General features: G+C 36.0%; 1 protein-coding gene across 1 annotated transcript; it reads left to right on the top strand.

The window, feature by feature from the left end:
* Nucleotides 1–8: 8 nt before the first annotated feature.
* Nucleotides 9–27,971, top strand: FBXO36 (F-box protein 36). Its single transcript, XM_074153835.1, has 4 exons — nucleotides 9–108; nucleotides 18,772–18,879; nucleotides 23,699–23,871; nucleotides 27,780–27,971. The coding sequence occupies exons 1-4, from the start codon at nucleotides 9–11 to the stop codon at nucleotides 27,969–27,971; spliced, it is 573 nt and encodes a 190-aa protein (XP_074009936.1).

The following is a 27,971-nucleotide window of genomic DNA, read 5'->3' as shown; positions in this document are numbered from 1 at the left end:
GTCCCAAAATGGCGTCGCTGCTGGGGGAGGAGGTGTTCGAGACGCGCCGGCAGGCCCCGGCCCCCAGCAAGGACTTCTGCCAGCTGCTCGTCACCCGGCGGGAGGTGGGTGCTAGGCGGCTAACCTGCCGCTCCCTTCCCCCTACCTCGTGCCCGGGAAGGAAGGACAGCTGGGGCCCGCCCCGGCCTCTGAGGCAGCGGCGGCTGTAGCGAGGGCCTCGTCCTTGGCAAGGGCTGGTGAGGAGCGGGGGGGGCATGGCGGGGAAGGGCAGGGGTCGCCTGTTACCGCCGCCAGGTAGCCACTAGTCAATGTTGCTGGTTTGGTCTCCTGAGGGCTGGGAACGCCTTGCTGCAGTCTTGGGAAGCAGTGTTGGTTAGTAGCCGGGGGGCAGGTAAGGATTTGCTGCCAAAAAGGGTTATTTCCTGACATAGGTGAAAGTGTGCCTGAACGAGGAGCCTCTGTGTGGGGGAGATTCCTTCTACCTGCAGTATCCCAGGCCTCTGGGAAGGGGCTCTGGGTGAGGATTGGAGGAAGGGAGCAAAAAAAGATCATAGAATCATAGGATGGTTTGGGTTGGAAGGGCCCTTAAAGATCATCTAGTTCCAAACCCCCTGCCATGGGCAGGGACACCTCCCACTAGACCAGGTTGCTCAAGATCTTTCAAAACAGTGAGTTAGTAGCCTTGGGAAGAAATACATACACATCTGTGACCTTGTAACCTTAAAACAAGCTTAAGTCTACTCTCAGAAATGCCTTACAAATAAATGAGATGCTAATGCTTGAAGGAAATAAATAACAAATCCTTAAGTAACATCACAATATTTCTCCTAGGGAAAGACAAGTTTAGCTGCACTCTCAGAGTAACTATACTTAAGGTGAGGGGAAACAATAGTCTAACATCTCATTCCAGGAAAATAAATTGCCCCTCTGGGAATGGGAAGACTGTGTATATTTTCCCTGTGGTACCTGGAGATGTTTAGGTGTCCTGCCTTATGTCTGTGTACATAACTGGTTTTCCTGATCAGGGAAATAAGCAATCCTAAATATTCTAGAAGAGCTTTTTTTTTAAGTTCTTTTGAAACATGCTGCAATATGTGCACAATGAACATTTTTCAGAAAAAACTAATAGTAATCATCAATGAGAAATACTTGGCAGTAAACAAATGAGATTTAACAAATCTGTTTATGACTTGGTAAGGTTATGAAATAAAAATTCGTATCTCCCGTAATTTTTCTTTCATTTTGACCTATTTTTGATTGGTTGACTTTGTATGTGTAAGAGATGAGCATAGATTTAGAAGTTTCGAAGTTAAAAAAATTTATCTGAGAAAGTTTTTAAAATGTCTCACCAGAACAAAAACCCAACAGATTTTGAAACTAGGAGGAAGATTTTATTTTGTTTTCCCAAAGTAAACCAAAGTAGTGAACATATTTTCTTCCAGAGATGAGAGAATCATCAGGTTCGTAATGGAGAAATTAGAGGGAGGGAGAGGTGACAAACTGAAGTTCAACTGCAATTCCAAATGATCTGTGTTCTGCATGTTATATGTAGCTTCTTTTGGTCTCTCTGGTGCCAAGATTTTGTTTTTAAATCACCAGTGTCTTTAGCAGTTTCAGAAAGGGTTTTGGTTTCATTCTCATAAAAAAAAAAAAAAAATATTAAGGTAGAACTGACAAAGCAATCTTAGGGAGCTTTGAGTTCCACCAAAATTGAGAGTAATTGTGGTGCTGCACAACAGCTGGGAGATACATGCTTTTCTGTAGCTGAGGTCTTGTAATGGGCCTGTCCCATTGACCTCATGGGAATCATGGCGTCACCATGCTTCTTCATGGAATATGTAATTGAGTGTTAGGCGTTTTTTACGATTCCTTTTTGCACTTAGATAATAAAAATAAGATGTTCCTTATTAATATTATATTATATTAACCCATATTATATATGGAACAGGTTGCCCAGAGAACTTGTGGATGCCCCATCCCTGGAGGTGTTCAAGACCAGGCTGGATGGGGCTTTGAGCAACCTGGTCTAGTGGGAGGTGTCCCTGCCCATGGCAGGGGGGTTGGAACTTGATGATCTTTAAAGTCCCTTCCAACCTGAACCATTCTATGATTCTATAATATTCAGGTTTTTTGGTTCCCATATCAGTATCCTGTCAAATATCTCAGATATCTATTTTTGGTCATTGTTTTCAGCTGCCCAAACATATCTTTAAAACAAACCAAAGTTGGTTAACATGAACTGTGCAAAAAGCTTTTTAACTGTCATTGGAAGTAAATTAAAATTATTCTGTAGATGTTTATTGTACAAAAACATTACCAGGAAGTTAGTGTCATTGAAAAACTGGTTTGGTTTATTTCAAAAACTTCAATTTGATTTTATGATGGTAAGATCATTTCAGTATGATGCAGTGAACATATGTATTTGAATATATCACAATATCCTTTGAAGCTGATGTATCTGATTCCAGCAAAATTTCCCAATTCAATCACATTTGAATTCACTATTGCTGAAAACAACTAATTTCACATAAGTAATCTCTGGAATTTTAACTGCTGTACACATAAAACTTCTGGATGCTAGTTAGCCGTTCTGCAGGCTATGGAGTCTCCTGAGAAGAAATCTGTGTCAAAAATAGTAATCGAAGGTATAGGCATCACTGATGTGACAAGTTATGTACCATGTAAAATATATTTGATCATAATGCATTAGCATCTAGGAAGCCTAGTTGTTGGTTCACGTTCCCAGTATGCTATTTTGCAGTCTCCTAGTAAATAACAGTCATTGCCTGAAAGACCTTACAGTGTAAGCCTCCAACCTTGCACATAGTTACATGAATGCTGAAATTTGCTACTTTGAATAGTCCCATTCTTCGAAGTCAGCGGTTTCAAAACAGTCCATTGTTTTTCTTTAAAAACAAAAAGGGAGTTTGTGGCTGCATGGTGGATTTGTATGAAGGCTCCCATGTTTCTGTGAGCGTTGTCCTACTTTGAATGGTCTACTTGGGCTTTACATGAGCAGTAAATTCAGATCCTTAGAATGAAGTTATTAATTTACTGGGCATGTCTTATACACCTCCAGAGTGCGTGTACTTCCAGGTAATTGGATTTCCAGGTAACAGCTGGTTATCAAGTCAGACTGTCTATAAAACCAGAAATCCTGTACAGTACAGAAGGTCTTCAGAATGTGTTAGGGCAAAAAATTTAGTTCGACAGTGTCCATATCTGGGGGAAGAGCAAGTCCATGGCAGCAGGCTTTGTGTTCAAACAAGCCATGTGAAATGTCTGTTGCTTTTGTTTAGCTTTTTCCCTCATTCTAGGGAATTGACATCTTTCTTTCATCATGCAACCTGGTATGTTAGGGATGTTCTCCAGAAAGCATTTTTGACATCTGCTGCCGCATCAAGATCAATATAGTAGGCCCAAACTATTGTATATTCTATAACTAAAAATAAATGAGCTGGAATTGCTGTAAATTAGAAGAAAGGACTTCTCTGAGAGCAGAGTTAAGCATACACGAAGAAGTTTGCTTGAAGCTAAGTATAGAACAATAATCAAATAAAGAGGACAAGACAGACAAAAAGAGTACCTAGGATGTGATACCACAGGAGCACACATCCTCAGGTATAAGCATGTAAATTATTTTATTACTGCAGAAATAAATTGGAAAATATTTATTTATTACTCTCAATATTGTCACTTTCAATAACAGCAAGGTGTACTTCAGGATGCTTATTTGTGTTTAACTCAAATCCAGATGAACCAGGACACCTGGAAAAAAGGAAAGCAAGGCCTGCTGTGGGCAGACAAGATATTAGAAACAGACAAAAGCAGATGCTGCTTTGAACTCTTCTAGCCAATCGAATGCAACAGTATTTTGAAAACAAAAATAGCTAGAAATACACCCACCAGTCTGTGTGGGTGCATTTGTGTCCAAAGAGTGCCAAGGAGACCCTGATGGTAATGTTATGTTTTGCAGCAAGAAACAGCTTCCATCCCAGATACAAATTCAATTTCAATTACATTTCAAAATTAGAGCCATTAATTAGGACTTTATAAACAAAGGTATTGACTACTCAGTAGCAAGCATGCACTTCCATTGAGAAGTTAGGAAGGGAAGATTACCAACTAGTTTCTGCACAAGATACTACAAGGAGGAAACATAAGGAGAAGGGGAGAGCCTTGTAACTCATTACAAATAACTCTTCTAAAAGTAGACTGTATAGAGCTACAGATACATAAGTGAGTATTCACAGAATACAGTTCAACCAGTGGAATTGTGTAGAAGGAGAGATCTTAAACCATCAGTGAAAAGACTATTTTTTCCAAGTAGCTATTTTAGGGCTGCAATCGTAACTTTACAAATGTAGGGGAACTATCCCACACATTTTCCCTGTATGGGCATCTACCAGTCCCACTGCAGAAGTATAGGCTGGAAGACTATAGACTGAAAGAGATGACTTCAGGTCATCAAGTCCTAGTCCCTGCTTTCATCCAGCCACACAATAGATCTTCATAGCATAAATGGGACTTGATGTGTTTCAAAAGTAGTGAGGGGTTTTTTGGCTTTCTACTTCACACAGAATAATTTCCCCAGCTCATCACTTCTCTCGTGGTTAGAAATGCAGTTACACAGATTAATTTACAACTTATTTTGTGTGTGGATAGCTTTTAGCTTGAATACTTGTGTGTAGATAACAGTGTTATATATGTTTGTATACGCGTGTGTGTAGACATGTATATTTATAAAATGTATTTATAGATATATAAATAAATATATATATATTTAATAAATATGCCCTCTTGATGGGGTTTGTTTTTTCAGTGGCCAGCCACTGTTTTTCAGTGAAACAGACTCTCTACTTCCTGGTCACTTTAGTATCTTTTCACTGCTTTTCTTCCCACTAGAACTTTTGTTCTTAACAATAGTGTCTTATGAGTGACATGTGCAAGGCATTGTTACTTTTCTGTGTTTTCTGGAAAATTCTATGTGATTTAAATTTTAGGATTGTATTTAACTTTCTCTACCAAAATCACACTAGTGACTCTTGGTCATCCTTTGAAGAATTATTATACCAATGTTTTTCTCTCCTGCCAACTTTAAATTTATAACCTTTTGGTTTATTGCAGAAATTATTTCTAAATGAATGACTTTGTCATTTGTACTTTTCAATTTCTATTCCCCCCCGCTTTCACCAGGCATGCTTTGAGTTGTATGAAGGAGAAGTTGGTGTACATGTCAGTATAAACATACTAAATAGAAAAAAAAAAAAAAACGCTTGGCTATAAAACGTGTACTGGGAATCCCACTAGAATTCATGGGAACAGTAGTTAGTTTTTATTTTGTGTGAGTGCATGTAGTATTACACAGAATGGGAATCTTTTTTCTCTCAAGACTGACATCAAGGATGGCAACCTGTTTAACTTATGCCTTTCCATCTACCTTTCACTGCACCTGCTTTTCCAAATTAATGCCAAATTAATATCTGATATGCCAGTTACGATTTGGCAAGGTTTGTCACAAATAACAATAGACATTATCTGTTTGTACAGAACATACAATAAATCCTATGAGTTCCAACATTAAGTATAAGGTGACTTGAGACAGTCACACAAATAACCTTTCAAAATAAAAGTTTCTTATAAATTTTCTATCATATGATAAGTACAGGTTTTGAAAAGTGCAAGAGAGGAATCCAGATGGCAGGGTAGTGTAGAAAAGGTTGGTCACTCATTTTGGTTAAACAAGGAATATAGACACACCCCACCCCTCCCCTTATAGGACGGGCTGGTAACTAGAAAGATGAGGCTAGTAACAAAAGAAACACAATGGGGAAATGACTCACTCAACATGTAATTAATACCAGCATCTGTCACCATTTAATGAATACAGCACTAATCGGAGGATTTTGTCATGTTAGTAAAATGTTTAGCTACTTACCAGTAAAAGGTAGGCATAGTATGTAAACAAAACTAATGTACTTCTTGCAATATTCCGTAAGTGATCTGCTCATATAACAGTCAGGATAACTGAATTTTATCAAATATGTAACTGCAGAATTGTATGTTTGGTCAGAGATCAGCAACTAGATTCTTTAACAAATATATACAGGACATCTAGATGAGCAAATAGTGTGGGTAACTAGGCAAACAGTTCTGGTGACTGTTCCTGTTCTTTATCCATCATTGCTCCTATTGTTTAGTGTCCAATCTACATCTTCAATCTACATCTTCAATCAGTTTCTGATTAAATCAATGTATTTTGAGCACAGCGTATTATTTTGGGTACTGAGAACTACAATATTTTCTTAAAAGATCCTGTAAATAATTGTTTTAATTTCAAAAATAAAGTTGTTTTCTGGCTTTTTTAGTTGTAAGCAAAAATTCTGAACATACAACATTTAAATCTTAAAAAACATTTTAAAAAAATCTCTTTTCAATAAACAGTCTGATTCTATTTCAGATCTCTATAAACCCTAAGTTTAAAAAAAAAAAAGCAAACACAAAAAAAAAAAACCCCTTAGCATTGTCAATAAAATTTCAATTTTAGGAGACATTAGTAAGTGATTGTTTTACTGGTTGTGGACTGGTTGTTTTTCAATTGTGAGTACTTTCGGGCTCTATTGAAACCTGCAAGGATAGTTCTTTCATATTGAAGAATGGTACTATAAGGTTAAGTGTTGCCTTTGCATCTTGAGCTTGTTTTTATGTCTTAATGATGACACTTGATCTATAACCTATTTGATTGACAGAAGATGCCATCTGAAGTGCTTAAGCCAGATGGATTGGGAGGAAAAAAAATTAGAAGATGTTATTATAGTAATTAAGCTGAAATTAATTTCATGTTATACAAAACAATTTTTTTGCAAGATAAGTCTGATTTTAAGTAAAGATCTGTGGCAGATGAACCTTTTTCAAAGTCATATTATCTTATTTGCATTTGAAACCTGAAGGATGCCATACCAGTTATTACCTAGCCGGACCAATTTTATTCAAGTCTCTTCTTTGATATTTCAAATGGAGAAATTCAATTCTTAACGAACAAAAAGAGCACAAAAATTTCTCTAAAGGGGGCTTAAAAGAAGATAGTTTTGTTGTATACTATTTGTATAGTGGATTTTAATTGCATAAAACTAGCAACTTGATATTGTTGTTGTCTTAAATTAGAATCATTTCAAGCATAGTTTGATGACTTCAGGAGAAGGAAGCCATTTTGTTCCGTTTTAGGAAATGCTCTGTTATGTTCAAAAAGTGTATTTCCAAAATAACTGAACACTTTCATGGTAATGGTATCACACAGTATTAAGAAATTATTATCAGGAGAATGTTTTGTTAAACCTAAAATACATAGGGAAATCTCCTTTGCTTTTTTGCTCTCTAATTCAGATATCTAAGTAAACATTAGAGCTGCTTTGAAAATGGAAACAGTTTCTCTGGGGAAATAATGCTGTATTGGAAAAAAATGAACATTGTTGCCAGGTGTTTCTGTCCAAAACTAAAATACATTGGTTTAGCAATGTTGTGATGTTGTCTTATAGTTTGGATGTCTGATAGTGTCTCTTTCTTCTTCCATAATGCACCACGTCTGGATGTATGCAGTTGCTAGGTCTTAACCATCAGGGAACATATGGGAATTCTTTGGTCATGCTGATGTATTGAAGATGTAATCCAGCACGAGAACACAACTGACATAGGAAAATTTGGACTTTTAACAACTGAAGTGCAATTTGTGATATGTTGCTGAAGCAATGCTGGCACTTCAGGGCTTTCCTTATTGGTGGATCATGGTTTCTCTGCAGAAGGCATCACATACAGCAATATAAATGGTGGGTTTTTTCCTTCCCAAAAGACTCAATTCTCTCGGTTTTTGGTTTGTTGTTTTGTTGGGTTTTTTTCCCCACGAACATTACTAAATGCTTAACCCTGTGAAACATTCATTTATTAATTTGAAATCAGAGCTATAACTGATATTGAGTCCTTAAGTGGTTATTACATGTGAAGTTCAGCTGTTTGTGAGCCTACGATAAATCAGTACTGTCATGTGGGCTTATAAAATTCTTGTTTCAATAGTGGCTGAGCTATTATTAGAAGATGCATTGGAATATTCTCATAACAATTTCAATTAAGGTATGTTAAAGATAAGAAATTAATTTTAGTTAGTTCTCTGTTGCCATTATTTACTATTAATCTGGTTTTCTGTATCACTGGTAGGCTAGAGATTAATTTTTTCTTTTTGTCTAGGCTGGATTTTATCCACTTGTCTTTAGCATACAGACAGCAGTATCACACTGAATTGCAATGTTTAAGCTCCCATTTTAGTTTAAGTTTTATGCATGGCTTTAATACTTGTGGCTTTCTTCAAAGGTATGCTCGATCTAGTTCTACCTGCCAAGAATGATTTTCAGGTCATGAAGGTGTAATAGTTTCTCAAGGTAAGTAATCACCACTATGTGATTGTGTTTCCTACTGTACCTGAGTGTCTGTTGTTTACATGTTCATTATTGTCAGTGCTTGTTCTTCCAGGGAAAGATTTAGTTATATTATTCAATTGCCTTACTTTAGGTAGTACATCCCTTGTCCCTGTTGCTCTGTGTTGGAAAACCTCAGGAGTAATTCTACTTTTGTGTTACCAAAGGTAAGTGTGTGTTCCCATCTGTTCTTGTTTCCCTTCTTCCTGCTTCAAGTTAGGAAAATAAGTATTTCTTCTTTTCTGTTGCCTTTATTAACTAAGAGCAATTTTCCTAATTTCATTTTCCACGTACACAGCAGCAGTCATCATGAAGAACCATCAGATACATTTACTTGACCATATATTTATACTTTGTTCATTTATCAAAATCAATTAAATGCACTCAGTAATGTGTTCAAGGAAAGGAAGAAAGAAAGTAGAAGGCAAAGTTAGAAAAGGATCAGGAGTTTTACCTTAAGGTGTGCTAGACTATGAAAGGTCTTATCTGAAGGTACACTAGCGTAATTTAAAATTTGTTTTTAAACAAACTTGGTAAAGTTGGTCTAAACTTCTCTATGAAGCTTATTGTAAAGATTTACTTGATGTTTGATTCGGTATAAACTAAATCAATTTGTGTTAACCTGAAATAAGCCTAAATTAAACCAAAGTAAAAGTGCCTGCAGCTTTTGGATGGACTTCACTAAATTAGATTAAAATTGTGCACTGGGTGCAACCAGTGAAAAGATTCAGTTGGACGAAACCTGAGTCAGACAAATTATCTGGAGAAGTGAAGTAACTAGAAGAAAGAATGCTAGTGCACAGTAAAATGATCAAAATCATTTGTCAAAAAAGTCACAATGCTGTAGAAGCAGAAGCCAAGGAGAGTGTCTGAAGCTAGAGTTCTAAGTAACATAAGAGGATAATAGTGAACAATAGAGTGAAAGGAATGAGAACAGATGGGGATTGCAGGCAAGAGAAGCTGTGTACCTGGAAAGTATCAAAAGAGCAAGCAGATACTTGTGACAGAAAGTGCAATGTGTGTATTTAATATACGTGCACATCAAGTTATCATGACAACTGATAATGAAAGGTTAGATTTCAGCATTCGCCAAGTTGGTGCTACAGCTGAATTGTGCAGTTGTTCCCTCCTATGTGGTTTACAATGAGACTGAAACCTACAGGTAACAAGTGTTAAGTTTAATGTAAAACAAGTAATTAAAATTGGACTGGAGAAAACTGGTGTTTGAAGAAACAGAAAGAAAAAAAAAACCCAAACTTTTTCAGAGAGCATGCTACCTGTAGTACTGAGTTGATAACTGATAATAAAAAAGGGCATATTTGTCACCACAGCTTTTTCTAAAAACTGGAGAGACAGGTAGGAATTGAGTATATTGGAATACCTGCACAATGTGATGGATTCTTTAGTGTTCCTGTCATTTGATCAGGTGGAATTAAAGCTGTAAAAAGACAGCAAGGGAACTTTGAAAAACACATTGAGACTGTAGGTCTCCTCTTAAAAAGTGTGATGAGATTTTAGGGGCAAACACAATAGATGTTTCTCAAAATATACAGTAAGAGATGTCAGTGCTGAAAGTGAGCTGACCACATAAGAACATAGGAAAACAATTTTCAGCAGATATTAGATTATACTGGTTGCAGATACATACAAATCAGGGTGATAAGAAGTATCCAAGAAGGGAGCAGTGGGATGATTGAACTAAAACTTAATCTGTAGCAAAAAGGATTGCCAGTTATATGCACATACCCTGCTAAAGGAGATGCAGATTCCCTAGAAAAGGACTTTCTGTTGTAACACTGCTGTATTTTAGGACTTTCTATACACATAGGAGGGAGTCCGCCTGTTCTGTTGGGTTTTTTTGACTGTAATGAAAGCAAAAAAAGAGGAAAAAAAAACAAACATGGGGGGCGGGGAACCCAGAAGAAATTTAAAGCATTCACTAACCCTGAAATTGTAACAAGGAGACCTTGACACTGAAGCAAGGAGGACGAAAGTAAAAGAAGTGGTTTCAAATGAAGCCTGTCAGCATCTTATCCATCTAGAAAGGAATGTTATGTCTTGCACTTAGCTACCATCCTTTGTTCTGTTAAATAGTGGAATAATCTCTTTGTGCTAGTCTTATCTAGGTCTGCCTGTTTAATCACATTAATAAATGGCAAGTATCATGCTCATAATTGAAGACTCTGATCCTCAGGACTAATTTTTTATTCCCTCTGATAGTGTTGATTTCCCCTCAGCACATAACCCCCTCCCTTCTACATTGTCTCTCTCTCTTCTGCTCTTGTATTGTTTTCTCTGATTTGTGTGAGCAAGCCCATATAAAGGTAGAAGTTAGCCTCCCAAGCACCTCTGCTGTAAGCATCTGTGATAAAGATCTTTAGCTTTTCTATTGCTTGTTTTCTTGCCTATTTATTTATTTATTTATTTATTTTCCTCTACAAGCTCGGGGAAAACTAAGGAGGAAAGATACTAATACAGGAATAAACAAGGTATGTAACTGAGAAAAAGGGAAGAGGCAACGGTGAGGCAGCAGATCTTTTGCTCAAACAAAACTGCATTCCCCAAAGGAAAAAACAATTATTTTTTCCAAGCTTTTTATTCCGTCTTCCTCCTGTATTTTACTAAAATGTTTTTCAGATACTTTAAGTGGAAGCCTTTGGTAGTCATGCAAACACATGCAGAGTTTAGTTTTTAAGGGCATTATAAATGTTCTGATTTTAACTCAAATGTATTCTGTATAGTTAATAAACTGAAGAGTTTTATTACATGTGAAGTATATCAAGAAGTATATTCAGTATATCAAGAAGAAATAACAGTGAACTATGAAGAAGGTCATTTAATCTAGATAAACAAGTCTCTTTAAATTGCTGCTAACTTAAAAGAACTAGTTTTCTTATGCAAATATGAACATCCATGTTTATGTACACTTGTGTTGATTGATTACTATGTAAAACTTTAGAGTGCCGATTTGTTTTTAATAGAAACCTGTTATAAATGGCAGGAGGCACAAATATATGTACAAGTAACTGCTGATACTACTTAATTATTCAGAGGACAGGTGGGACGTTGTCCCTGAGTAGCTGGTCAGAAAGTAAAAGAATATTTAAGAAGTGACTGTACAGCGGCAATAAAAGCTTGCCTGCTTGCTAGCCTAGCACAGTTGGAGACTTACCTTAATTGGTGAACGTATTAAGACTTTCTATTGATGTAGTATAATTAGGAGGGAGAGTGGTCTTGCTGGTTAGATTGTTTAACTGACTGTATTTTATCCCCTTCAGATACAACTGTTTTCACAGCAATATCCATTGGGAAAAGCAGAGTTAAATATTACTGTATGGATTTACTCTTCTTAATAGTGTCTTTCCCCGTGTCTGATAGAGTATTGTTTTTCCTCTGAACATCTTACAAGATTCACCATTGTGTCCATCAAAACATAATTCATTTTTTAAACTCTGTAATAGCAGAATGATCAGGTTAAGGAGATGGATCTAAAACCACAATGTGCTATAAGGGGTTTTCTATTATTCTTTTTTTTGTTGGTAAATGAAAAAATTATTTAATCACACGTTAGTGTTAATCACTTTCAGGATAGTACTGGTGAAGTTGTATGATGTGGAGCTAATAGTTTAGTGCAAATCATCTTTTTTTTGCTTTATCTTAAGTGTTTAGATAAGTATTTTAGCAGTAGTTTTGAAGCATTTTGTCTTCTATTAAGCTATTCATGTTTATGATCTTAAAGCCCAATTACAAAATTAAGCTGGTTTTCTGTTGTTGCTTGGAAGATAAAGATGGAAGATATCCATCTTCAATAGCAATGACTAATTACAACTGCTTTTCAGCTCTGATGCCCAAAATCTCCAAAATAAGGCAGACATAAAAACATATATTGAGAGTTTTGTTTTTAAATCTCACTCTTAAATGGAATAAGGAAGCTGGAAATAAATGTTATTCCTGATGGATGGTGAGTTCCTTGTGAATTCTTTTTACACTCTAGGTCAAGCTAAACACTGTGAGGTAATGATGGTGTACAGTAGGCCGTCCATCCTCATCCTCTGCTGGCTCTGCTCCATGTTCTTACATTAACAAAGGACTGAAATAGCCAGCTGAGCATTTACCTTATATCCGTACGTAGTATAGAAGCATAGTTGGGCAAAAGTTCGGATTTTCAGGTAAGTGTCCTCAGGTGACCATACTTGCCAAAAAGCTCCGTACAACATGGTAGCAGGGCTCTGAAAAATCGAGTAGTAAGCCACAAAAGAGAAACCTCAATGTTCACAGATTGAGATGCTGGTGGAATTATATAAAACTGGCAAAAGATGCCTCTCTGATTGCAAGGCTTATGTCCTGCTACAAAAAAAAACTTAGTGCAAGCAACAGAGATGAAAGAGCTTCTTGACTTTTGTGCAGCCATCATTAACTAACTTAAACATGAGAGTGACTGCCATTTTCTTTTGTGTAGAGACAGTGATGAAATCACTAGAAAAAAAAAGTCGCTATGTAACTGAGCCAAGATCATGGTATAAATATTTGCTAATATATTAAATGTCATCTCTGTAACTATTGATTTCTTTGCTGTTTCACAACATCTTGTGAGATACCTGTATGTTGCTTGTTATGGTGTCTGAAGGCACAATGGGAATATTTATTTAAACGAAGGATATCTTTTCATTGCCATGTATCTAACTGGTTTTGGAGGTAGCAGGAAAAAAGGAGACTTAGCAGATTCTTCAGTTCTACAAGATCTGCATTCTTGCTTTTAAGTTAATCACAATGTGCCATTAGTAGCCTTATGTGAAACAATTGCCCGTGTGTGTTACTGTTCTTCAACAGCTTAGCCCACAGGGATCAAAATAGCATTTGCTTTAGCTCCATCAGTGTCAATGCATAAGGACAGCCTCACTCTAGCTCCTTATAAAGTTATTTAACATTTTATTTTAGTTCTTTTGCAAATGCTTGTGCATTGTTGGTGCTACTTGGTTCCATAGTGTAGCTATGGTTGCCTCTTCTTGGTGAAAAGCGTGTAAAATTTTAAGGTACCTATTTTGCATTTTTTAAAGTGACCTAGAAGCCTAAGCTTCGTTCACTTGCAAAATAATCATAGCTGTGTCTAAGCCTAAAGATTTCTCTTGTCCTGTTCAAATTTTCCTTTATTACTTATGCAGTGAAAGCTGTACTGTGGATGTAGCTGCAAGAGCATGAGAAACTTCATGGTACTACAGTATCAGCTTCTTAATTAGATGCAGCTATGTTAGAATAAGGGTAGAAAAAGCTATGACAGGAGGAATGCTTTTTCATAAGTAAAATTCAGTCTACACTAACAGGGAGTGGAAAGATGAAGGAAGCAGGTAAGCTGGTAGTTTTCACTGTGAAAATTCATTTCAGAATTAAAATATATATGTATCTATCTAGTGAAGGCATTTGATGACTGTGGCTTGGAAATTGAGCTTAGGTTTACACACTCTTAGGGAACAGATGAGCTGATACTGCCTTCAAGCAATTAACTAAAAGATATTTAGGTATACAGATCATAGCTTTAGAAACACCTGTCTTATATCAGTGAAGATGTTTCAGTAACATCTAATGCTGACATTTATTCCACTTTTATTTTGTGAAGATTTATGCGAAAGTGAAATGGATGACTTTTATACTGAGGTGCATGAAAGTGGAATGCTTTTGTTTGAAATTGTAGCAAAAATGCAGTAATATTCTACAAGAGAAAACAAGATAAAATGAGGCACAGAAGCATTTGAATACTCTAATTTTGAAATCAAGTAGTGAGGCAACATAAATTTTTATAGTCTCCTCCAATCCACAAAATGCAGCCAAAAGCAGAGATTACTTTTTTTTTCCCTAATCTGTGGAAAAGTAATAGAATATGGGATAAAGCAGCCTGGAAGAAGGGATTTAGTAAAGGTAAAGTCACTAAGACTAACTGAGAACGTGACTGCTTTTTTCGGTAGAGACACAATGGCTCCTTCACTGCACAGGGGAGTGAGAACTTGGACTGCAGTGATAAATCCAAGGCCAAAAAGAAAGACTGAGGATTTAAGCCATTCACCTGGGACAGAGGAAAATATTTGAATCTAGATTTCCTAAATCTCAGCAAGCACTAATTTCTAGATTCTGGAGCCACCTTCCTCCTCCAATGAATGTTTCACTATTTAAAGTAGAACAACTTAACAGAAAAATAGGGAAAATTCATCTCCAAATAACCTGGAATCTGAGAAATTATGTTTTGAGTTACTAGTTTTAAGCAAAGCAGAAAGCTGAGTCTGAAGAAGCTCAAAATCCTGAAAATGTGTATTGGAGAAGGAAGCAGTTTTTCATATATGCCTTTATAACAGGGCTTCACAATTCACACTGTCTTTCTTCAGCTTCCCCCAGAGGTTTCTCATTATACAGTATGAGTCTGTCATGAGAGACTTGTCTGTAGTTCTATAACTTCCGAAATAGATTAAATTAAGGGAAGGTTGAGCCCGGCATCCTTACAAGATGGCTCACCATATGACAAACTTCAAATATTATTTTCTTCTACAATGTAAATAGTACTATGCTTCTGGTAATCTATAGTCCAGATTAATTTTGACAATAGATACTTCTGAACTAGTTTATTTGTTGCTAATTTTCACTTAAATATTTTAGTTGTTTTATTTGTTTAAAAAATTGCCATGACTTTTTATTTGAAGCCTTGGCTGGTTGCTGCTGTTTAGATTTGGTTCTGATCATCCTTTCCTATTCTCTCTTTTTTTCATGAGGAAATGCTAATGGAGTTAGCAATGTGGTGGTGAATTGCTTTAACACTTGCACCTCCAAATAACGTTGAGAATTAACTGTGTCCATGGTAACCAGGATGCACTTACAATACTTTCCATTCTTCATCTTTTTAATCTATGCAAAAAGTATAGGTATTACAAAATCTATGCACTATTTTTCTTTGGAATAACCATGTGCTAACAAATTACCAAGGTAACTGTAGTTTGTCCTGGGTATTCATGCATAAGGAAGTTTTTAAATGGAATAATGCTATTGTCAGTTTGTTCCACTGTAAATCAAAGAATAATGTTTAGAAAACACACAGTGGTGTTTAATATAATTACTTTAATATTTTATTTTTCCCATGCCTCTGCATGTTGACCTGATCTTCCCATTTTGGCAGATAATTCTGTTGCAGTGTGCTTCCTATAAAGGAATTAAGAAGAGGAGAGATTACTGAAATATGTATTTCTGTAATTTTTGAAGTTAGTATTAAAATGTTTTGGAATTTATAATTGTGTAGCAATACTACAAGAAAGTAAATTTTTATAACCATGTTAAAACGTCTACCATAATTGCTTTAAAAATAGGACAGAGGTATTTCATTTGTAGAGTATTGACTTAGTGTTCCATTTTAGGGTTGGTTGGATTTTATGAAGATAAAATCTTATTCAAGAGTCTATACACATATATGCACGCTCACGTGCTCAGGTGTTTGGATTAAATATGTTCTTGTACATCTTTGTATACATAAACTTCTATTATAGATAAATACACTCATACGCACAAAATACTAAATAAAAAATATATAGAATAATTACTGTGAAAAGTTTGTTTTGCTTACACCGGTCCAGAGTTTGGGCAAGCGTCTGCTGTCTGTATTTATTGTACTATATATGCCAGACTGAAAAGTATTTATTAATGTATTTTATAACAGATCACAACACATTGTAATCAATTGTAATTGCAACATAGTTCTGCTTTTTTAGGAATTAGACTTCTAAATTTGTGTATAGTTAAATCTATAAGGTTATACAGAAAATTAATCTGAAGAACGTTGTTAGGTATTAAAGTTCAAAAGTTGAAAAGCAATAGTCATTGTTAATCATTTTTGGTAACTGGTCTTGGGGGCAGGTGGCCATTTTCTTTTTCAGTTGCACTTGGCATTTCCATTCCGAGAATTTTTTTTTGTTTTTAAGAAATGTCACTTCTTACAGTAACATGAAAAGGCTGAGTGAAAACATATTAACCAGGTTTCTTTTCTCCTTTAAAAATGATCTTTTTTTCCCTATAATATACTGTATTTTTGCATAGCATTTTGAAGGGTCTGCAATCTGAGGAACATGTAGGAAGATGTCTTTTCTTTCTCCATTTGCGTATCAGTTTTGTTCTGACCTTATTCTCACTTCATGTTTTCCACAAATAAGAATGGAAGTAGCCTTACGTGCTGATTCTCCCTACATTGCTAGAGATAAAAAGAGGTTTTGCAAGTGGTGGGCTAAAACATATGAGTTCTAAAGCCTTCCCAGGGAGTAAGATCATCACTGTAACAGAATGACAAGTGGTTTATAACCTCTTTTGCATTGAATCCTCACATTGCCACTAGTATATTAAGTGGTGTTATTTTAGCGACATGGTGGTCTATACTGTGCATGTACATTACATAAATGTTAACTCTGCTATTATAAAATGTTTCAGTGGTTTTATTTTTCATATATTAAATTTTAGAATGCAGATTGGATGAATGGATTTTTTTTCCCTTCAGAGAGGCAACTAGTCCACTGCAAAGAAATAAAGATTGTGTGTGTCGTTGTAAAATAGGATGAACTTACACGACTGAGTAGGATGTTTTTTCTTCTATTTGCATAATGAGGGTTATTTTGCAGAGTATAGTGGATATGTCTGAGAGTTAACTGAAGCTATTTTGTATGTATGCTATCAGAAATATGACTTAGTAATTCTGATTACCCCCTATAATGATACACAATAAACATCGAAGTGATAAATTTTAGCTGACTGTATTTGACATTCAAAGGTAGGTGTTAAGTCTTTATTCAGACTTATTTACTGTTATTGTATATGAGAGATCAACAGGATAAAAGCAAGACTTGAAAAATACAGAAATGATTGGTGTGGGCCTGCCTTAGCAGATTGTCTGGAATCTGAGCTTTAATTTGAAAATTAATGATGAAAATGAATGCAACTCGTTAGGAGTTACAAATACTTAATTCTTCTCAACTTTAAAAATCTACATTTGGACACTGAAATACCAGAGAGATCTAAAGTTAAATTTCATGTTTAGAGATGTAAACCACTGTTGTCAGATTTAAGATTTATAATAGTAAATTTAACTGTGTTCTTCAGTCAGTGTATGTGAGTAGTCTTCTGTGACATATTGGCAGTTAACTCAAGGCTTGCTTTTAATTTTCCTGGTCTGCATGCCAGTAGGAAAAATAAGACTCTATGGAGTGTATTTCATATATACACATGTGTGTGTTTATAAATATACACCTCACTAACATTCTTATTTGTCAGTTTTATTGCTCAGTGTGTCAGGAATCCACCTATACATATAACAATTTAAAATCCTCAGTTTTCTCAGTGAAATGGAAGGAAATAAACCAGGTTAATATTAGTAAAATTACAAAATTATTTCTTTTTTAACCTTGCCTACAACAGCAACTGAATCCTACTTTTGGCTTGGAATGTGATTTTTGCTAACAACTTGTGTAAAGGAAGAGACATGATTACAACTTTCCTCTCCTGTAGACCCACCAGTGACAGCAACAAGAGTCAATATTAAAAACTGACACATTATTCAAGCACATATGTAATGTTTTACGGGAACTCTGGGAAAATTACTGATAAGGAAGGGCCACTTGTTCTCCATCAGTTCATAGCTCCATAATTTATTATTCACATTAATCTTTTTTTTTTTCTCAGTTGCATGCTTTGTAATGTGGGCTTTCCTTTCTTTGTCTGACTGAAAATATGAGTTGAATGTGTACTTCTGGAGAGCTTTTTCCAGAGTTTTCAGGCAGTTTAAGTGCTGAGCTTTGAACTGTCCTATTAGTTTTGACTTTAACAAAATGTTAAAATGACAGTTTAACTTACAAGACTGCTACTTTTGAACGCCTGAGCAGTTGAATGGGTATTTCAACTTAACCACATAGTATAGTGCCTGATGAGTTGTGTTTCTGTGACTAAATGAAAAACAAAAAGAGAATGTTTATAGTTTTGCAAGTTGAGATGTCATTAAACGTGTTTTAATTTCTGTGAACAATTTGCACACAGCGGTTGGGAACACTTTACTTGTATGTAAAAACATTTCACACTTGTCTAGGTGCATTAGGAAATGTTTATTGTCCTTTGAAGCATGTTGTAGTGCTGCTGGTAATGTAACTGTCATCTGATCTCTTGTGATAACTTTGTTTTGGGAATAGTAGTAATATTTACACAACCGGAATCCTGAATCTTAGCAATGCACTTAGCTCATGGTACTTGATATTCATTTCTTCTTCCTTTTTTCTTTTTCTTCTTCCACAATTGTAAGTAATTTTCAGGTGGTGGAAAATCTCACTTAGAAATGAATGTCGTGAATCAAGACCTGGAGAAATTAAAGAATCCCAGGAGGACTTTTTGGGCGATTCATCTCTTCATAGTAAGATGACAATAATAATTACAAATTTGCTGTGGCATATAATGGAATAATCTATGATACTGATCTGTAATAACTTTCATGAAAGATGTGATTACTTTGGCTAACAGGCTTTTTTAAATGAATTTATTAATATAAATTAATGTATGAGTACTGGGAAAAACAGAAGACGTGACAGTAAATCTAAATATAGGATCAATCCCAGCAACATTGGTAGTTTCATTATAAGACAATGGCAGAAGTATTAGCAACAAAAATAGGCCAGAAAGCAATATTTTTATTGCTAATAACTCAGTCCTTATAATGCTCTATGCCAGCACATTTGTTTTTATGGCCTTGTTGTGAGCCACCCGGATTCTCACTCTGATTTAATGTAAATAACACCAAGGTACTTGGCTTTTTACAAGTGCAACATGACTTCAGCAGCATAAAGCCAGAAAAAGAAAGGTAGTGGGGTCACCACTTCACATTTACCGCTAAGTAAACCTCAAAATGTAGATTTATAGAGCTGTTTTCCAACCTGTTCCTGATAGACTGGCCACTGAGAGCATCTGAAATAATCATGCTTTTTCCCAAAGTTCCATGGGACTATGTTTCCCAAGTAGTTATTGCTCTGCATCTTAGAATCGTGATTCTCAGTAATGGATTAGTTCTAAGAGATGTCATGTCACAAGATATGGTTGGTCACGGCTCACAAAGGAAACAGTCTCCTGAAAATACCAAGCCAAAGACACGTTAATTCAGCAACTGCAGCAAATAACTGAGGTCTGAGCTATGACCTGGTCTGAAAATGGAGCACTTCATAACTGCACCTTGCAGGGACTGGGTTGAGATCTGAGGCTTTTTGTAGCCGAAGAGACCAGGTAGCACTCAAACACCTTGCATTGGTGAGATTTTGGGGTTTGTTTGGGTTTTTGTTTTGGTTTAGTTTTAGTTAAATAAGCTGCTCTTGTATTCTGATTTTGTACAGACATAAGGAAATTTAGTTACAGACATGACTTCATATTTATCCTATTTTTATGATGAACTTGAAAGATGTCATTTCCAAAAGAAGTCCTGTTTTTCTCAACAGCTTTGGTAGAGATCATCTTATTTACACCTAGGCAGAAGAGGTCTGGTTTCCCAAGAAGTATATGAATCTCAGGTGGTAGGGGAGAGGGCAAAACTTTCCTCAAGAGGAAAATATACCTGTTTTCAAGAGTAAACTTGAGTGTATCTTCTTTTAGGGTCTGAAATAAGACCAACACATTTCCTATGCTTTGCTTATTAAAGTCTAACACTTCCTACAGCACAATTGAGATTTTTTTTTTTTTTAACCCTGGTGAGTTAATGTGGTCCGTATTTCTATATTTAGGCTTGTGTTTCTGATCCCCATCATAACTTTTGCAACTGGCTAATTACAAGTGAATTTGATTGAAATAACATTTCCTTAGGCAGTTGGGTAGGGAGATGGCAAGTGACTGCTGTTAGTGCTCTGTTGATGGAAATACAGCACATTCTGAGTTCACGCGACTGGATACATGCACAAACCATGGAAAAAGTTTCAAACAGCACTCACAGTCTGTAACAAAACAAATCTTTGATTCCAGTTATTACTACTTATTTTGACTAGAAGGGGAATGAATTTATCATGAACCAATAGAAAATGGACTGCCTTTTAAATTGGGCTAGTGCTCAGGGAGTCTATGCATGTTTGCAGTAGGTGTTTATAATTGCTCTATTAGTTGAGGCAGAGTTGCACCACACTTTAATTTGAAAAAATTTATTATCAATTTTTATAAACTTGAGCTTTCAAAGAAGTAGTCTTCTATACTTTTTTTGACAAAAATTACATAGAACTTATAGCTGAACTTTAGCAATAGGTTTTAGTGTTCTTATGCTCAAAATTTACTTCTATTTTTATTTTTTATTTACCTCATAAAAGTAGATTTGATATGTGAACATATATTAGTGAGGGATTTAGCTTGGGTTTTTTCCTCATTGCTTATACTGTAAGATTTTCCTGTGGCATTTGATATTAATAAAATGCCACGATAAAACATCTGTTTTACATTACCTGGGTACAATGATTCAAATAGTTAAATTATTGTTAACATGCAGTTTTCTGCTGTTATCCTGTGTGTTTTCAGTAGGTTACAAATAAGATTTGCTTGCTTTTTCTTGAAAATTGTTATTGGTTGTTCAGAGGTTTCCTACCACATAGAAAGTATTGAAAGCCACAGTTGCCATTCTTTATGTTTAGTCATTTCTTTCTCCTTCTAAAATTATCTTCAAAATCATACATAGGGTTTTCCCTCTGTTTTCTAGTAAAATTTTAACATAAAATAGAAGTGTTTGGTTTTCAGAAAAATGGTAACATAAATAGAAGTATTACAAATATAAATAAATGTTTGTGAGAAGTTATGTTGTTATATTGATATTATTTCTGTCCATAGCTCTTGCTGTTCCACACAATCAGATGTTTTCACTCCTCCTTCTCACCTCCTGTTAGGAGGAGCTTTGCTGCTATTCTCCTAAATATTCACAGATTTTTTTTTTTTTTTTCAATAATTCTCCACAAATATATATACTGGAATAATATTCTAGTTATCCTTACTGAATTTTTAGCCAAATGAGTGTTCAAATAAAAGGCTCCCCACCAGACCCATGGTTTGTTGCTAAACATTTGGTACAACCCTACCAGCAAAATGTTCATCTGTGGTATATTGTATGTTTATCATATGTATGTTTTATGTATATGGATCTTTCCTTTATTGGACAGTGAAATGAGGTATCATTAGTTTGTTTTCATAATCTTGACAGAGTCAAGAGGGAAGAGCAAGATTTTCTATATGGCTAGATTATGGTTTTGCAAAGATGGAAAATGAATTGATGATAGTGTAGGGCAAGAGAAGAGAGGTCTATTTACATTGAATAAGTGAGCAAATAGTACAAGTCTTCAAGTAGTATCCAGCACTCATAGGATGAAAATTTCACAGAAAACCTGAAGTTCAATATACTTTCATAGTTAGTTCATCATTAGCTGCAGATACAATTATAAAGCAGGATAAATTCAGCTAAATATAATTTATAGTAGCCAAACCAGGTCACATTATTATTTCTAGAAATAAATAATCTTCAAGGAAAACTCAAAGACCAGCAAATATTCACCTGGTAGCCTGCTTAATCATTCAACATGAAATAAATGCACACTACAAACATTATCATCACTGTTCACAGCATGCAAAGATTTGGATCATTCTTGCATATCAGCTTGAATTAGATCAGCCATTTTTTAGTTGACTCTGTGGATCATTAATGTACTTTCATAAGGAATTTGAGGAAAATTACCAAGTATATAGAACTGAGATGTTTGGAAAGCAAAAAAGCAAGTGAGAACCAACAGCAAAATGTTTGCACTTGCAGTATGATATAGCAACAGAAAAGAAAGCTTGAATGGTATTGGGCCATCTACCCAAAGACATGAAGGAAGATAAGGTGATAGTTTCCTTCTACATAATTACCTTAGGAATATTTTGAACAAAAAAGGAAGAAAAAAAAATCTTAACATCTTAACAGTGAAATCTTGTCATGTGGAAAGCTCTTTTAAATGTGTTCACAAAAGCTTGAGTTTTGTAACTAATCTTACAAAATATTTTGAGAGAAAATTGCTGCATCAAAATTGGATGTACTTACTGCCTGTAGTCAGTAGAGTTTCAACTTCCAAAATTCTGTTTCTCTCATTTTATGACTTTAACATACATGAAAAGTTAGACTCTAGTTGGTTTAAAAAAAAAAAATCCCTAAAACAACAACAACAAAATCCCCCACTTTGGATGCATTAGAATAATTTCATAACACAAAAAATAGTAATTCTGCTTTATATTTAAATTTTGATCCCTGTGTCCCTGAATGAAAAGGGGGGGAGGGAGGAAGAGAAATCTTTTACAAATCTGGATGACTGCATTCATGTCATCAGATCTTAGGAAACAACATGCAGCTCCAAAATTTACCTCTGGTCATTCATTAGAAGTGTAGCAAATTGAATTCAGGATCTTGTTTTATAATGAACCAGTATTTTTATTAAAGCAATTTGATCAAATAGATAAACGATCTGAAGAAACAGTGTTAAATTCAGAACCCCAAGTCCCAAGTTGGAAACTGAAGCAGAAATTATCGACTGTATGAATGCAGGATGGGGGGTAGCTCACTAAGTAGCAGATCCATAGAAAAAGAATTTGGCATTGTACTGCATCACAAAGTGCGTGAGTCAAAGAATGGCATGTCACTGTAGAAGATACCCGTCTTCAATTTCATTTTAGTGGTTTAACTGTACCTGCATAAGATAAGATGCAGAACTACAGGGACTCTTCATGTCAGAGCCATTGCTATTTTCCCCGAAGCATATGACTGAAGTACTTTTTTCAGTTGTTTTGCTAACTTCCTCCTGAGTAAATAACAGTCTTTTTGTAAATAAATATATACATATGTGGAAACGTGGACAAAATGTATCTGGGCAAGTTTCAGCTCAGCTTTGTTGTGTTTTAGTGTTCCTCAGCTGAGACAAGAGTTTACTGTATACTAGACAATGGACAGTTTTTTAACTAAAGCCTTGTTTTACTGCTCAGGCTTCCTGAATGTCACTAGCAACGCTTAAAATGAACTGAAATACTATAAATTACTAATGTTCAATATAAAATATTATATGTTATTTTCTCTAGAAAGCTGACTTTTCTGTTTGGGTTTTTTTTCGTTTTAAGAATTATCTCAATAATTGGGAAGAAATTTCAGGCTTTAACAAATCTGTTCTCTCTTGGGTTTGTTTGGTTTTTTTTTATCACAGTTCAGGTTGCTATAGTGTTTGGTGCCAAAGTTCTGGAACATGTCCTCAATCTGTGCCGAGGTAACTATGACTTCCTGGAACGGCTTCCTGTCCTGTTGCTCCTGTACATCATTTCCTTTCTGGAGCTTGAAGATATTGCCAGGCTTTCTCAAGTTTCACGCAGATTTAAAATGGTAAAAAACAAAAAAACAAAAAATTATAAATTATTTTAAAATTGTTAGCTTTGCTGTGCAGCATCTTGGTTTTGATTCATCTCACATTTAATGTAATCTGTCTGCTTTACTTAAATTTGAGATAATAAATTAATCATCTGGATACAAACAACTGAAGGGGTGCAATAAAAACTAGATCCTAGAAAGGCTGTTAGAGAGATTGTGATTATCCTGTTGCATATAATAAACACAATGATCCAGATAACTCCATTGTAATTCGTGTTTCAGTGTTATGCACTACTTCCAGGATTAAGTATTTGAAATGTAAAACCTATGCTTTGCATTATGATTTGCATTATTGTAATGTCTAGAAACTTCTAGAAACCATGGGCCAGGATCACCTTATGCTAGACTCATTACAAACAAAAAAATCATTGCCATCCCTAGAGAGCTTACATTTTAAATCTTTGACAAAATACAGGACCATAAGGAAAAAGATTTTTGTAGACCTCGCAGCAAGGATCTGTAAGGAATGCAGGAGAAAGAGCAGACATTATGCTTGCTTGCTGGGACGCTCTTTCCAGCTATCAGGGAAGTTTGGGAAATAGTATGAACATGTTGAATTGAAACTTTAAAGAGTGAATAACAGAAGTTGCCACTATTGGCTGATTGGAGCTAAGGGTAGTCTCCCAGCGCTGAATAAGGGGTGACACTAAGGGAAGGATAACATGGAAGTCCTAGGAGAATGAAGGCCCGTCTGTTGGTGCCAAAAGCAGAAAAGTCATAGGCTAATTTGGGCTGTGTTGGAAAGGCCTTTGAGAGGTCATCTGTCCCAACTTCCTACTCTCTGCAGGGTCAGGTAATTGGAGGGATGGAAAGATAGTATGTTTAGATCTGTGATTTAGGAAGCTTAATTTTATGGGGCTGAATACCTCAAAATTGCATTTTCTGTCCCAATCACAGCCTGAGAAAAGGCTGCTGCAGTAACTCAGGTAGGGGGAGAAAGAGGGTTTAGCTTATGAAAAATAGAGGAGAAGCATATTAAAGAGAAAAATAACTTGATTCTTATCCCCAGGGGTGCTGTAGGAGCCTGTCACGTTATGGGTTGTATGGTTACTGAAAACATAAGTAGTGGTGAGACCTAGGAGAAGATAAAAACAGGTTTAGTCATCTTGAGTCTGATGTGAGAGCTGGATGCTCTCTAAGAGACTTCAGAGAGACAGATTAACCTTTTAGTTTGGAGATCAGGGCATGTCTCTGGTGCAGAGGGCATCTCCAAATTGTATCAGAATGAGATTACTCACAGGGTGTGTCTTATTTTGAGGCCCAAGCGTGGCCCGAGTTCTGTGGAAGACTGCTGATGGTTCAAGAGGACATGGCTGTACTGCTGTTCCTATGGTGTGGCTACAAAGACGTTATAGATGCTTCAACAAGATTGAGTTTAAGTGAGCACAAGAAATAGGAGGTAGTGTAAAGAAAGCACAGGAGAAAATGGTGAGATAGCAAAATAGAGCGTTGTGAATTTAGAGATGAAGGCCAGATGGAAGTGGATAAGCTTGCCGAGTTCTGGGCTTTCAGTTTCAAGACAAAACAGTTGATCTTGTGACTGGGAAACAACCAGTAGAGGATGAGAGAATCAAAACAACTAAAAGGGAGGAAGAGAACGGATAGAAGGGAGGTCAGGAAATGATTTCTTAGTATATTTGGAATCGATCTGTCATTTCCAGAGTGTGAGTGGAGTAGGATGAGGTACTGTGGAGGGCGGTAAACTTCTGATTAGTTTAACACAAAGCCTTGGATATTATGGAATTTAAGGAAATCTTAGAAATAATTAAGTTGCATAATAATAAAGGAAATATTTTGGCACAATGAAATAACTTATTACAGCTAGTAATGCCATGCTCTCTTTCTCTCATTTCAGCAGTATTTTTGAGGAATTAAAAATTTGCCCCAATACTGAGTTTTCAGCTCCAGACCAATTTATGTGTAGGCTGCAATGCTGCTCTCTGTGGAATTATAAAATAGCATATTCAGATTTTCAGATAGGGAAAAATAAACCAATCTCTGCACTCAGGACTGAAAATTGGGGTTTGAAAGGCTCCATATGTCCATCCTGTGCAATGCAGCCTCGTAGGCTGAACTAAACAGGTATCTTCATTTGTTACCCAAAGCATGGCATTTCTCTGACTGTGTAGTTCTGAGCATAAATCCTGCTCTCCAGAGCATCCAGATGCTTTCAATAAGCATTTCAAAGTATTTTAACTTTTACTAGGTAGTATTTTTCAGTATTGTGACAGAAGCTCCATCTCAAAAGAAACAAAGTACAGAAGTTGTAATGTGGACACCACCGTTGGAGCATCGTTTAAGTTTTCCAAATCCTTTTTCAGCAAACTGCTATATTGCGATGTCTCCCAGCACAAGCTCAGGATAGGATTCGTTTCGTTTATTTTATATGAGGTCTTTAGATAGAAAGCGGTGTTTTTCTAGTTTAATTTTGACTATGAGCTCAAGGAAGCGAGTCCCGCCAGAGGGAGCCAGGTTCCCAACACAAGAGCGAGAAGGAGCTCTCCTGCGCCGGCCGCGCGATGCTGCCTGCCCCGCGGTTGTGTCTTCCGATGTCCAGAAGGGAAGATCTAACTGTTATTAGGCAATTCAGAAGCCATTGGCACGGAAAAACCACAATAATGACAGTGATTAGCTTTTTTCTTTCTGTAATTTTTTTAATAGAACACTGTATTTGGAAATACAAATATATGACACTAAAAGCTGGTCTGCGCTATTTTTAACTTATTGGTGTCCATTTTTCATAGGAATGGCAGAATGGTTAGAGACAGAGAGCAAGCAGAAATTTAAAGAAAACTTTTAAAATTTATTTCTTTTCATTACAGGGCTTCTACAGTAATTTCCCTCCAATAATCCCTGCTTTTCCATTGCTAAAATACAGTAGCGTGTTGTGTGTGCCTGCACTGTGATCGCTCTCACAATTCAAGAACAACAGAAATAGGGCCACACGTACTCTGGTACAGCTTCTCTGTAGTCAGGGGATTAAATAGTTTAAAGTATCCAGCTACATCAGCAGTATCTAACAGAAGTTATACCAGGACTTTTGCTTTTCTGTTTCTGGTACTGCTTGTGACAGATGTACCAGCCGCTTGCATTGGAGTGATCTAGTACAGCTCCACTTGGGTGCCTGCAATTACACACTTAGAAAAGTGGAACTTTTGTGAGAAGAATCAATGTTGCTATGCTCTGGTATAACTGACAATGGGCAGAATAATATACACAGAGTATCTGCCCGGTTCTTTTTTTTGATGGTTGTCATCTAACAAATTACATCATTTTTTCTTCTTATCATATAATATTTCCACCTGATTTTTTTTTTTATGGAGTCATTCTGAAAGAGGGAAGCATCTCCTGAGAAACAGCCTTGATCCCTACAGTGCTCTGAAAGCTTCCTAAAATTGTATTTCTGTTGTAAATCGAAAGGCAATTTGCTTCTTTTACTTACCTTGAAAACAGATTTGTGTTTGTGGTGTGATTTCTACATCCTGACAAGCTCTTTGGCATAATCTTGCACAGCTTCATTGATTCCGGTGGGGCTGTATGAATTATATACCAGGAAAGCATGTGGCATTACAGCTGCTTTTAGTCTGGCAGAAAGGCCTTTGATATCACACGAAACAAAGCTTCTCAAATTTTTCACAGACAAACATGCAGTATCTCGCGTTGGCAGCAGTGGGCAAAACTTCCACCGATGTCATTGTGAGTTTTAACTGGTACTGCATCTTTCAAGATAGACGGGCAGCTTGCACTGCAAGTGACCTTCACACAAGGCATCTGTATTGTCTAAACACATTTTGTGTAGTAAAATAATCAGCAATGAGTAAGCCAAATTATGGTTTTAAGCCTGTATTTTCTCTTACGACTAGATATGTAACAGTAATGCGCTATGGGAAAATATTGTGGAGAACTTGTGTGACACAATTACACCTGAAATGAAAGAACTTGCGCAGGAAATTGGCTGGAAAAAAATCTTCTTCACAAACAGACTTCAGCTACAGCTGCAGCTACGAAGGAGGAGGCAGAAACAAGATGCTCAAAACAAGAAAGTAACTGAATAA

This window comes from Numenius arquata, chromosome 9 (assembly GCF_964106895.1).
Source record: "Numenius arquata chromosome 9, bNumArq3.hap1.1, whole genome shotgun sequence".
NCBI lineage: Eukaryota > Metazoa > Chordata > Aves > Charadriiformes > Scolopacidae > Numenius > Numenius arquata.
Note: the sequence above shows the minus strand (reverse complement) of the source record. Positions and strands in the feature narration are given on the sequence as shown.